We start from the raw sequence: 13428 nt of genomic DNA, 5'->3' as shown, positions 1-13428 counted from the left end.
CGTCGTAATTCCATTCCCAGAGGTATATATGTAGGAATAGCATATTTACCTGAATTTTTTGTTAGCAAGTATAAAAATCTGTTGAATGTTTCTTAGAGATGTATGGCTGAAGTAGTTGTCACAAAATTGTACTGTTTATGAGTAATTAAATTAATAACTGACATTGGTGAGATTTGAATGACAATGAGATGCTTTCTTTCTGTATTGTATTACAATACAGCTTCTGTCCTAATTAGCTGTTTTTCTTTGTATTTCCAGATAGATTCAAGTCTTTGGATTTATCTGATGATATTGTAGAAGAGGATGAAGAGGAGTTTCTTAAAAGCTTCTCTCAGAGTCTCACACTTACGAAACAGGTTTCTGTAGTACATACTGACGTATCAGAAAACAATAATGTTGACTTGGAATTTCCAAAATTTGGATTTCTTCACGCGGATGCCTCACTTACTGCGAAAGATGATCGGCAACCAAAGGACTCTTGTCTTAGTGGCGAACCAATGAAAGAGGATTTTGCAGAAGATTTTTCCTGGAAAGATCATCCCCTCATGCTAGCCAATTTCTATCCTCTTGATCAGCGAGACTGGGAAAATGAAATCCTTTGGGGCAATTCTCCTGTTACAAGTGACAATAATGTTGAGAGCTGTGAAATTTCTGGACCTGAAATGAGAGCTTCTGGTGGTGGTGACCTAGAAATTGAAAGTGGGATACAGAACTTTCAATCAGTGCCCCAGAAGATACTGGAGGAGAAAGATCGAAATGTATTCACGTGCTGCTCTCCTGTTTCACTGGATCCCTTTGACTCAAGAGATTCAAATGGTGCTAAAACCAATTCAATATCCCAAAGTCTATTTCATCCCCAACTTTTGAGGCTAGAAGTGGACGGTTCTCATCTTGCAGATGGAAGAGGAGCGGATATATCTGAGATGCATAATCAAAGTGGTCAAGTAAAGCGTTTGACCAAGGTTATGTCACAAAACAGAGATCTCATGGATGACTCGTGGATAGACAAGATAATGTGGGGCGAGCATGACCAGCCTAAGATGAAATCAAAGCTTATTTTTGATCTTCAGGATAATCAAATGCACTTTGAAGTTTTGGATAGCAAGGATGGCACTCATCTTCGCCTTCATGCTGGGGCTATGATTTTAACTCGCTCTTTGAAATCAATTAGCGTGGACTCTTCTGAGCTATCGGGACAGGGAGGTCAGTATGGATGGAGATACGTTGCTAATGACAAACACTATTCAAACCGGAAAACTTCTCAGCAACTGAAATCAAACTCGAAAAAACGCTCAGCTCATGGTGTCAAAATTTTTCACTCGCAACCTGCACTGAAGCTGCAGACCATGAAATTGAAGTTGAGCAAGTAAGAATTTTTTAATTGAGGGAGGGGTTGTTGGTAGCATCATATTTTGTCTGTTTCACGTTTTACTTGTGTTTGAGACGTTCTTGCTATGTTTGTTGTATATTATGTTTTTAAAATATAGTTTTCTACTTTTCTTGTAAATATTAGCTGCAAGCTTGTTTGTTGTTTGTGTGATTACTTCATGTTTGATAGCCAATATGGTATCTCCTTCCTAAGATATTGGGTTTTCTATTTTTTTTGGCTGATTCTTGAAGAGCATAACTTGTGTCCATAGTTTTTCATAAGTTAGGTGCATATGGAACGTCTTGGTATGGGGAGTCTTAGTTTGAACAGAAGTGCCTTGATCAATAATCAGTATCCCCACCTATGATAGGAATAATGGTGCATGTGTACTGCACCTAATGAATTACTTTTAAGAGTTTCTCTTTGACCCCAAACATGTTATTAGGGGTAGGATTATGTTTATAGCCACATTCGTGATCTGCTCATGTATGTATCACAGCGGGGTGATGCTATTTTTGCTATGCAGATCGACAGACTGGGAATCATTTCTGCATTCTTGAGTTTTTCTTCTCACTCCTTGATAAATCTAGTTATTTTGTCTTGTAGAATATATTATCGTTTTTATTTCTATTCTCTTAAATTTTATATTAAAATAATGATTTCATTTTATTAGAATAAAATTTTATTATAAAGAATTATTGCCTTGCCTTTCCAATACAGATTTTGAATAACATTCCAGTCAATTTATGTTTCATGATTATTTTTTTGTGAACTGTAGTTAAGATATTTGTTTTTTGTAAAATCTGTCACATGGCGTGCCTATAATCAGTCACTAATAATACGCTAGCCCATTTTATTATCAGTCAGTTGGCTATATTACTGTTGGTATTGCTTATGCCACTTATCATGTTCCTGTGAAACCTTAAATGATTTGCACGAGTGGGGTCTACCTTTTGTCCTTTAATATCCATTTTCCATATGTGGATTGTATATATTTCATGTTTTTATGTTCTTACTAACTCTTTTGCAGTAAAGATATTGCAAATTTTCACCGGCCTAAAGCAATATGGTATCCCCATGACAATGAGGTGGCTGTTAAAGAACAAGGAAAATTACCAACACACGGGTCCATGAAAATTATTATGAAAAGCTTGGGTGGCAAGGGGTGTAAACTGCATGTTGATGCTGAAGAAACTCTCTCTTCTGTTAAAGTAAAAGCTTCTAAAAAGCTAGGTTGTCAATTTTTCTTCTCTGTTCTCTAGTAAAATTTTTTATTTCAGTAATAAAATATATTAAAATCACGATAATCTGTCACTTTCATTCTGTTCCATGATGATTTTGTTTTTTTTGTCATTTGGGTCTTATCTAATCGTTAGTTTTACTTATCGTCTTCATATGACTGAGCTGGGATTTTTGTTTTTGGTAGATTTCAAGGCATCAGAAACAGTGAAAATATTTTATTTAGGTAGGGAGCTTGAAGATCAAAATTCACTCGTTGCACAAAATGTTCAGCCAAACTCCTTGTTACATCTTGTTCGTACAAAGATACAGTTGTGGCCTAGAGCACAAAGGGTTCCTGGTGAGAACAAGTCCTTGCGTCCTCCGGGAGCATTCAAGAAAAAATCTGATATGTCTGTAAAAGACGGACATGTTTTTCTTATGGAGTGAGTGACTTGAAACTTTTGTTCTGCTAGTTTGTATGTATGCTCTTCGTTGGAGCAGAATAATTTTCTATTTTGCATGTGTGCATATTTCAAAGGGAACCTGGGTGCAATGATTGGAGTTGTTGCCCTGTGACTATGTCACAGATTCAAGTTGTGAATTAGTTTCTTGCAAATGCAAGATAAGGCTGACTGCTTACAATAGATTATGGGTCAGACGACTCTTCCTTGGACCCCTGTCATGGCCGGAACTTTATAGTATTAGCTTACCCTTTTGTACGTGTGCATACTGCATGTTCCATGTGCGAAGTTTCTTGTTTTTGGTTTGCTTAGTGCCAATCTTTTCTTCATGCTCTCTAGCATGGAAGTTAGGAAAGTCTGTCTTAAAATCATTCCTATGAGGTCTATCCCATCATTTTCCTTCTAGCTGATGTGAAGTTGCATAATTTTTAATTTGTCACCAATTTCATATATCGAGAGCAAGCTATTTACTACTTACGATTTTTTGTCTATATGAATCTTTATTTAGATTAATTAATTTATTTTATTTGAGAGATGACAAGTACAAATAGGGGGGAGGGTAACATGATCTCCAAAAAAACAAACCCATGAAGAAAAAGACCCATAAAGGCGTAAAGCCCAATAAAACTTTAGAATATCTCTGCAAACTATAAACTTTTATGAACAAATCTTGTGCAGAGATCATATTGCGGGAGAGAGCCATAAAAACATTCCATCAAGGCATCAATATATGTTTAAAGGGCGTGACTAAAGTAATTTGTTTGCATATTTGTAGGCCTCCGCTAGCAGTAATTCGTGTGCTATTGTCGGTGAGGCAATGCTATAGTTTCTTCCCTTTTGATTAATGAACACCTTTACCATAAAGTCTTCACTAACAGTTAACAAGAGAAAACTTCTATGTGCCAGATAACTTAACCTACTCAGTGTGCCTTACACGTAAAACGCTTGTCCTTTTTTCTCTTGTGATTTGTCTGCCGATAGCTTTATGAAACAGCACAATTTCTTTCGAAGATTTCCGTCTTTGACTTTGGGTCATTAAATTATCGAAGTATCATTTTTTACAAGTTAGCTGTCCAGCTTGTTATTCTGCTTGCAGTAATATGTAATTATGTATGCTAATGTTCCAGCTTCGATTACTTCATAATATGAAGTCCTTATGATAAAACAGAAACTATTGTGAGCACTGAAATGGATTTTTTCTGCATGGAATTTATAGTTTGTCCTCTTGGCACCAAATCTGATATATCCAAGAGAACTATTGTTTTGGCAGTGCAGTACCTTGATTTATTATTTTGTTAATGTTCTTTTCTTCAATGGTTGTACTCTTGTTACTTTGCTAAACAAATGAGTATTGGGGATACTCCATCGTTAAGCTCATTGACTATTTTCTCCTTAGGTATTGTGAAGAAAGGCCTTTACTTTTGAGTAATGTTGGAATGGGAGCAAGACTGTGTACATATTATCAAAAGAGTTCGCCAGATGACCAATCTGGTTCCTTATTACGCAACACAAATAGTAGCGTGGGGCATGTTATTTCTCTGGACCCTGCTGATAAATCTCCTTTTCTTGGGGATTTAAAACCTGGTTGCAGTCAGTCATCACTTGAGACAAATATGTATAGAGCACCCATATTTACTCATAAAGTTCCATCAACTGACTACCTGCTGGTTCGTTCTTCAAAGGGAAAGCTATCATTAAGGCGCATTGATAAAATTAATGTTGTTGGACAGCAGGTCAGTATATCCTTGTTAAGCGCTGTTTGTATATGTATAATCTATAATAATCGTCTTTTAATTCTTTGAATTTAACTTGATAAAATGAAGGAGTGCCTTTAAGTTTCATTGTTTGATGCAATCCTTAACAGATAGAATATTTTGAGCTTCCATAACGTGTTTTCATCTCTTAGCTTTTCCTTGTTTGGTACTGCCATTTGCATCCAAATATACATCACTGAAAATTTATTGATATATGGTCTATTCAAATTTTCTCTGCAGGAACCTCTCATGGAGGTGTTTTCACCTGGAAGTAAAAATCTTCAGACTTTCTTGATGAACAGGATATTGGTACACATGTGCCGTGAATTCCAAGCAGCAGAGAAGCGACACTTGTCTCCATACATTCGCATTGACGATTTTCTTTCGCAGTTTCCTTACCTATCAGAAGCCTCATTCCGTAAGAGGATCAAAGAATATGCCAATTTACAGGTGGTGATTCACAGGGCTGATTATCCATGTTAGAATATGAAATGAAATGGACGTTAATAAAACTCCTTATTTGATATGTTGAAGTTGTGGGATTTTAGAGAAAAGGAGAAGAGAAAATAACAAGGGCTTGAATATTGTTGATAATAGTTTTATGCTAACTTGATTACAAAAGACTCAATATTAATCTCTATTTATAGAGAAACATACTAAATCAGGAATAAATCATAATAACAATGAGAAATATTCTAAGATATCTCTATGATTATAAATTGATTCTAGGAAATAACTCAAAATACTCTAATATAATATAATAGATATTATAAGATATTTTCTAATATTCTAACATGATCAGAATAGATTGAACAAAAATTCTGCAAGATGATTTATGGGATATATGTATTACAATCTTGTTTATATTTCCGATTATATCTTCTGTATACCTGAATGTTTCATTCATTATGTATTACTGCAGAGGGGTGCAAATGGACAGTCAATTTTTGTTAAAAAGCGAAATTTCCGCATGTGGTCGGAAGATGAATTGAGAAAAATGGTGACACCAGAGCTTGTGAGTTACATCAATTGAGATTCTATTCCTTTGTTGATGAATACTCTTTTTTGTTGAAATGCACTATTAATAGTAATAGTAACACAGAAAATTAACTTTAAAATGATACTGTAAAAATTATCCCATCAGCTGCATGGTTCAGAGTTGCATACCTGATACTGTTTTCTTGGGTTGTTGAAAAAGTATGGTTTGAAAATTTAGAGGTTTTATTAGATACTCAATGTGCTTGTGTTTTGTCCTTTGCCTTGTACTTTTTACGAGTTTACAAGTTTCAGGGTCTTGGTGCTTCTTGGCTTGGTGTGTATTTTGAAAGTTGTTCATTAATTGGTTGTCAATGCGTGTCCAGAATCAGCATACTTTTGCTTTAGTATTTCGTTTTTATAAGATGAATCCATTTCTTTAATATGATTTCTTCTTTGCTTATGTTTGATTTACATTGTTTTAGGTTTGTGGCTATGAAAGTATGCAAGCTGGCCTCTACCGCTTAAAACATTTAGGAATAACTGAAACACATCCTAATAATATTTCATCTGCAATGAGTCGTCTTCCTGATGAAGCAATAGCGCTGGCTGCTGCGTCACACATTGAGAGGGAACTGCAAATTACTCCTTGGAACTTGAGTAGCAATTTTGTGTCCTGTACAAGCCAGGTGATATATATGTTAGTTTGATATTTAGATTAGTTGGTTGCTAGCATATATTTTGCTTATTGGTTATGTGTTCAAAATTTTCTGATATTTGATATTTTTTTGAAGGTAAAAGTAAAATAGGTTTAAAATTTAAAGGAAAGAGAAGAGGATTTATTTTTATTTTCAGAGAATCAAATGCTAGGATTAATAGTTGATAATTGAGTGAAAAAATTACATTTCATAGAAGCATGTCATAAAGTTGACCGCTTCTGTTATTTATTTCAATAAGAAGATTCTTTTGCCTTTTTGAAATTTTCCTGTAGTAAGAGTTTACGGCCTTGAAGCATATCAGTCTTGCATCCACAAGTGGCCTATAATTACTGCAATTCAACAATTTGAGTGTCATATCAATCAAATGAAATTTGAACATAAGTGAAAATTGATATTATTAATGAATTTAGATTCCTGAAATAGAAGAGTTCATGCATCCATTTTCTATTGTCATGTGATAATATTCCTTTATGGATAGAATTTGGTAGGCATACTTTTTTAAAATTTTAATATTAGCAAGCATTTGAAATAGAAATTATGTTTTCCAAAGATAGGGGTTATGATGATTTATATCTTATGTAATGTATAGAAAATTCACTAAACTGCCAATTGAGTTTCCATAATTTTTTACTTTACTAATGGACTAAATAACTCATGAAAATTTCCTCACTAATCCCTGGAAATATTCTCTTTGGCAGGGTAAGGAAAATATTGAACGGATGGAAATTACTGGTGTTGGTGATCCATCAGGTCGCGGCTTGGGTTTTAGCTATGCTCGGGCACCTCCAAAGGCACCAGTGTCTAGTGCAATGGTGAAGAAAAAAGCGGCTGCTGGCCGGGGAGGTTCAACTGTTACTGGTACAGATGCTGATCTACGTAGATTAAGCATGGAGGCTGCACGAGAGGTGTGTTGTACTTTAGTGGTCTGCTCTGAACTATGTGTTTAACTATTACTATTTATGTGAAGCACATATCTTCATTTTAAAAATGGCTTTCCTAATTGGCGTGTGAATTTTTGTGCTCGTGTTTAGGATTAATAGTATTATTGATTGTGAATAAAGCTGAGACAAGTAGAGAATATTGGAAGAAAAATAGAAGTTAGTGCTACAAAATGTTTTAATCTGTAGTGTATTTCAACAACCAAACATGGTGTCTAAAAGCAGCAGTGGAAAATTGGTTTTCATCAATGCCTAGTCATGTGGTTCATTAACTTGTCCTTTTTCTTTAATTTGGGCCTATACTTGATTGTGAAATATGATAATGATATTTTGCTTATCTCCAATGTCACCATTTTCCCTTCCTGTGCAGATTTCAGTCGAAATACTAATTGCCTTTGTTGTCTCACACAACTTAAGTAGCAAATGAATTTTCTTGATTTATGCTCCATCGTGCTGCTTTATATGTCATATCAACTTCCGACTGCTAGAGCCATGGGAGAATAGCATAGCATATTTAATCCATATGGATTCCTGTTTTTAGTTTCAGATATGTTTCTTATTTCAGGTACTTCTTAAGTTCAATGTTCCTGAGGAAGTCATTGCAAAGCAAACCAGATGGCATCGCATTGCTATGATACGCAAACTTTCAAGTGAGCAAGCTGCGTCTGGGGTTAAGGTTGATCCAACGACAATAGGAAAATATGCTCGTGGCCAACGAATGTCCTTTCTTCAGTTACAGCAGCAGACCAGAGAGAAGTGTCAAGAGATTTGGGATCGACAAGTTCAGAGTTTGTCAGCTTTAAATGGTGATGATAATGAGAGTGATTCAGAAGGGAATAGTGATCTAGATTCTTTTGCTGGAGATCTGGAGAATTTGCTTGATGCTGAGGAATTTGAAGAGGGAGAAGAAGCTACTAATGACTTAAAACGTGATAAGGGAGATGGTGTTAAGGGTCTTAAAATGAGAAGACGAACAACCTTGGCCCAGGCAACAGAGGAAATGGAAGATGAAGTAGCCGAGGCCGCTGAATTGTGCAGGTTGCTTATGGATGGTATGGTATCTCATTGATTATTGAAGTATTATTCCAGATCTTTGTCTTTGTCATTGAAGAACATGATCTTTGTGTTGTTCTAATGAAGTGAACAATATTTGTTAATTGGCATTATTATATTCAGATGATGAAGCTGACAAGAAGAAAAAGAAGAAAGCCAGGGTTATGGTGGATGCAAGACGATTGATACCAAAATTGCAATCAAAATTTATCTTTGACAACACTGAACCAGTAAAGCAAATAACAAATGTATTGCAACTTGATGGAACTAATCATTTTAAGGAGGATGCAACTACAGATCACAGGGAGGTAAGGCAAAAATTAGTTTAGCCACATTCTAATTTCAATGTGCATCTTCTCCTTTGGTGCACTTATTTTACAATTTGTACCTTGTATGAAGATTAGGTCATAAATAATCGTAAAAACAATTAAATGCCTACTGATTAGACCTAATTCTTTTATTATATATGTTTTTGGCAGGAGGAAAACTTTTCTGCTAAAAAAAGCAAATCAGTGAAGGTCAATAAAGCAAAGAAGAATGAGATTTCACCTATTAGTCTACCTAATAAAAAAATTAAATTAAATATGGGAGAAGGAAGAAAGGTAAGCCATTGACATTTATGCGTTTCATTTTTCTCTTTTCTCTAGATAGAAATACCCTGTTAACTAGTTGATTTTATTATAAAAGGCAATAGTATATGTCTATATGACATCAAAACTGTTAGAATATTAGAAAATATCTTATAATATCTTTTATATTATATTAGAGTATCTTGAGTTATTTTCTATGACCAATTTATAATCATAGAGAATCTTAGAATATCTCTTATTATTATTATGATTTATTCCTAATTTAGGATTTAGTCTATGTTTCTCTATAAATAGAGATTAGTATTGAGTCTATTGTAATCAAATCAGCATTAAGCTATTATCAATAATATTCAAACCCTTATTATTTTCTCTCCTCCTTTTCTCTAAAATCCCACAACTTCAACATGGTATCTAGAGCCTATTTCGATCCTCCTTGAACAATCTTGTCGTTGTTCCGCTGCTAAGTTCCCAACAGTTTGGGAATATAATCCTAGTTTCTCTTTTTTAGCATGATCATTCCTTTTTCTGACTACTATCACTTCCGTCCACAATCGTCGCTGCTGCCCCGTCTGCTACTTACACTCTAGAAAATCGTGCTGGTCTGTGAGCGACTGCACTCTTGTATGTCGTGATGGTCTATGAGCGACTGCACCACTGATGAATCATATTAGTGATGACTTATTTTCCCATTGATGATTATTCTGACGATGTCTTTTATTTTTATGACTCACACTTTAGCATGACAATTTGTCCCAGATGCACTGGCCCCATCTTTGTCCCAGATGTACTGGCCTTGCCTTTCTCTCCTTGAAGCACGCCTCTCCAATATTATTGGTTTAAAGCTTCCAAATGCAGTTTTTAGAAGAACGGACCTCGCTTTGTTCAATTGCTTGCCATGAATTTCTCTCAGGCCGATGATCATATCGGCTATCTGGCTAGGCTATATTTATAGCAATTCTCTCCGACTTCACTTGCATCCCTGAGTTGCTTTTCCATCCTTTTTATTATTTTGCAGAGCAAAACATTGTTTTCTTGTAGCAAGCTAAAGCTTAGTAAGCTTTAGCTTGAGGGGGAGTGTTAGAATATTAGAAAATATCTTGTAATATCTTTTATATTATATTAGAGTATCTTGAGTTATTTTCTATGACCAATTTATAATCATAGAGAATCTTAGAATATCTCTTATTATTATTATGATTTATTCCTAATTTAGGATTTAGTCTATGTTTCTCTATAAATAGAGATTAGTATTGAGTCTATTGTAATCAAAGTCAGCATTAAGCTATTATCAATAATATTCAAACCCTTATTATTTTCTCTCCTCCTTTTCTCTAAAATCCCACAACTTCAACAAAAACTTTTCATTTAATGGTGCTTGCCGGTGAAGATACTTTTCATCCATTCATGTGTCGAAGTTTTGATTTTTTTCCTGCACATATGAATAGGTACATTCATACACCAAAGACTTGCACAAGGACGAGCATAATATATCTATGTATTTGGTTCTTTTCTAGAATTACTAATAAAATTTATAAAGGAACATCAAATAATTTCACAGGGATATTTGAAAACAATTTCCAAAAAGTACATTTCTAATTTCTCCATTATTAATGTAAGAATGCACTAATCCTAGAACAAAAACAAATGCTTGGATTCCTTATCTTGGTCCAAAGATTGCAATAAATTGTCATGTTTTACAGATGTGCCAAAAGCTTTGAAGTTGTTCTGTGTTTGTGTGTGAATTTTGTGACTGCGTTGGAAGATTGTTATTTTTACTCCTTTTTCTGAAAGTATCTTTAATTTATGTCTGGAGAACCAGGTATTTAAGGAGAAAAAACCATCAAGGGAAACTTTCGTTTGTGGAGCATGTGGCCAGGTGCGTATATGGAGTTTTCCCTTGTAGTCTTTTAATCCTGAAAACATGTTTGCGACACCTGTTGCTTGAGGTTTAATGCTTTGGATTTTTTTTTTTCAAGAAAAACAAATATAAAGTTAATATTGTAACTTTGCAGAAATGTATTTTGAAAAACTACTCATTATCTGGAAACCAGAATTAACATTTTATACAGTTCTACATTAATTACAAAGGTTGTATATCAATTAATACAAAATACTAGGGTTTTTTTAGTTATGTAAAAGTTTTAGCACTCCATGCCTTTATATATTATTGTTGTAATATTTTGTTGATGAACCAGCTTGGGCACATGCGTACGAACAAGAACTGTCCGAAATATGGTGAAGATCTAGAGGCACAACTTGAATCTACAGACATGGAAAAATCAATTGGAAAATCCAGCTTTGTTGATCCCTCTAGCCAGTCCCAGCATAAACTCACCTCCAAAAAGCCGATATCAAAAATCACAACAAAAGTTGCTCCAGTTGATAATTCAACAAAAATTCCATTGAAGTTCAAATGCAGTTCCACAGAGAAATCTTCTGATAGACCTGCAATAGAAACGCTACAGAGTGCTGACAAACCAGTCACTTCTGACTCAGAAACTGCTAAGTCTGCCAAGATTAATAAGATAATTATTCCTAACAAGGGGAAATCAGATGATACGCAGGCTGAATCTCTTAAGCATGCTATTGTTATACGCCCTCCTACTGATTCAGGTAGAGGTCAGGTTGATTCTCATAAGTTCCCAATTAAAATCCGCCCGCCTGCAGAAATTGATAGGGAGCAAAGTCACAAAAAGATAATTATAAAACGTACAAAGGATGTTGCTGATCTGGAGCTTGACAGTCCTGGTGGAAACACTGGACTTGAACACAGAAAAACTAAAAGAATTGTGGAATTGGCGAATTTTGAGAAGCACAGAAAGCAGGAGATGATGTATTCAAGTGAGAGTTTGGTAAAATGGAATGCTAAAGAAGATAGAAGATGGTGGGAAGAGCAAGAGAAACGAAGAAATGAAGTGAGACTCAGAGAAGACAAAGCAAGGAGGTATCACAAAGAAGAAATGAGGATTCTCAAGGAACAAGAAAGAGTAGATGAGTTAAAAAGATATGAAGAAGATATTAGAAGAGAGAGGGAAGAAGAAGAGCGGCAAAAAGCTAAGAAGAAAAAGAAAAAGAAAAAGCCTGATTTAAGAGATGAATATTTAGATGATCCTAGGGAAAGAAGATATGGTAAGAGGATGCTAGAAAGAGAACGAAGTGCAAAAAGGAGATCCATTGAGTCAGGAAAGATTAGTGGAGATTTTATGCCGCCAACTAAACGTCGAAGAGGGGGAGGAGGAGAGGTATATTTCTTGCTTGTCACTTTCTTTTGTGTGTGCTTGTTTCACCTCCATGTACACATACATGGAAAGGCAATAATACTGACATATATATCCATTAGTTTTAGGCTTTTAGCAAAGTACTGTCATTTGTTGTGTGCTGGTTTCACCTATACATACACATACAAATCTTTTTATGAGTACTGTCATTTATTTTTCTTGTGAATTTTCCTAGAGTTGCAATTCATGTGTTAGCTGCTTGTTTTTCTTCCTATGTAGTAGTGCTCAACAACATTTTTCTGAATAAAATTCACAATGATTTGGGTATATTAGTCATCTAGAGATGTTCCCTTCATTCTCTCGACAGAGTCCTGCTTACCTTTTTTGTCATTGAAATGTCGTATATTTCTGTTCCTCTGCTTCTCTTGATGGAAAGATTGTCTTTAGGATATTCTTTTTGTCTAAAAGAAAGAATGTCATTTAATTGTGTGCGCTCTATGTTATATTTTGGAAAATTATGACTCATGGTTATGGTAAGAAATATTTTTGAAATTATTTGTATGGCTGTGGCGGTTGTTCCTTTCGATGATTTATTTGAAGCGTAGCTAGTATATTTTAGCTAGCTCGAATACAGTGTTAACTTTAATTTTTCCCGAAGGTTGGTTTGGCAAATATCTTGGAGAGCATTGTGGACGCCATTGTGAAAGATAGGCACGATCTGTCTTTTCTATTTGTGAAACCAGTGTCCAAGAAAGAAGCTCCGGACTACCTGGATATCATAGAGAGACCTATGGATCTTTCCAGAATCCGGGAGAGGGTTCGAAATATGGAGTACAAAAGCCGCGAAGATTTCAGACATGATGTCTGGCAGATTACTTATAATGCCCATAAATATAACGATGGGCGAAATCCTGGGATTCCTCCCCTTGCAGATATGCTTTTGGAATATTGTGATTATTTGTTGAATGAGAATGATGATAGTCTCACTGCTGCTGAAGCTGGTATTGAAATGAAAGATTTTTAAGTGATGTCAAATTCAGGTCATCATATTGGAATGAAGTGTAAGTTCTAGTTTGAAAAGAAAAGTAAAATCCATTTTGTATTTTTCTTCTAAAGATGTCAAAGAGCGT

The 13428-nt window shown here is 35.0% G+C and overlaps 1 protein-coding gene across 6 annotated transcripts in view; it reads left to right on the top strand.

The window, feature by feature from the left end:
• Positions 1 to 13400, top strand: part of LOC101504986 (transcription initiation factor TFIID subunit 1) — a 21147-nt gene extending 7747 nt beyond the window's left edge. For 5 of the 6 annotated variants that reach the window (XM_073364430.1, XM_073364431.1, XM_073364429.1 and 2 more), the window contains 15 exons: positions 4 to 22; positions 259 to 1366; positions 2400 to 2602; positions 2796 to 3033; positions 4448 to 4784; positions 5046 to 5255; positions 5728 to 5820; positions 6266 to 6469; positions 7198 to 7404; positions 8003 to 8489; positions 8614 to 8798; positions 8970 to 9092; positions 10894 to 10956; positions 11276 to 12322; positions 12957 to 13400. In XM_073364430.1, coding sequence (XP_073220531.1) covers positions 4 to 22; positions 259 to 1366; positions 2400 to 2602; positions 2796 to 3033; positions 4448 to 4784; positions 5046 to 5255; positions 5728 to 5820; positions 6266 to 6469; positions 7198 to 7404; positions 8003 to 8489; positions 8614 to 8798; positions 8970 to 9092; positions 10894 to 10956; positions 11276 to 12322; positions 12957 to 13322 — 4890 coding nt within the window. In that variant the 3' untranslated portion in view covers positions 13323 to 13400. The remainder of the gene's footprint in view (positions 1 to 3; positions 23 to 258; positions 1367 to 2399; positions 2603 to 2795; positions 3034 to 4447; positions 4785 to 5045; positions 5256 to 5727; positions 5821 to 6265; positions 6470 to 7197; positions 7405 to 8002; positions 8490 to 8613; positions 8799 to 8969; positions 9093 to 10893; positions 10957 to 11275; positions 12323 to 12956) is intronic. The other variant, XM_073364432.1, reaches the window with a different exon arrangement.
• Positions 13401 to 13428: the final 28 nt, after the last annotated feature.

This window comes from Cicer arietinum, chromosome 8 (genome assembly GCF_000331145.2).
Source record: "Cicer arietinum cultivar CDC Frontier isolate Library 1 chromosome 8, Cicar.CDCFrontier_v2.0, whole genome shotgun sequence".
NCBI classification, from domain to species: Eukaryota; Viridiplantae; Streptophyta; class Magnoliopsida; order Fabales; family Fabaceae; genus Cicer; species Cicer arietinum.
Note: the sequence above shows the minus strand (reverse complement) of the source record. Positions and strands in the feature narration are given on the sequence as shown.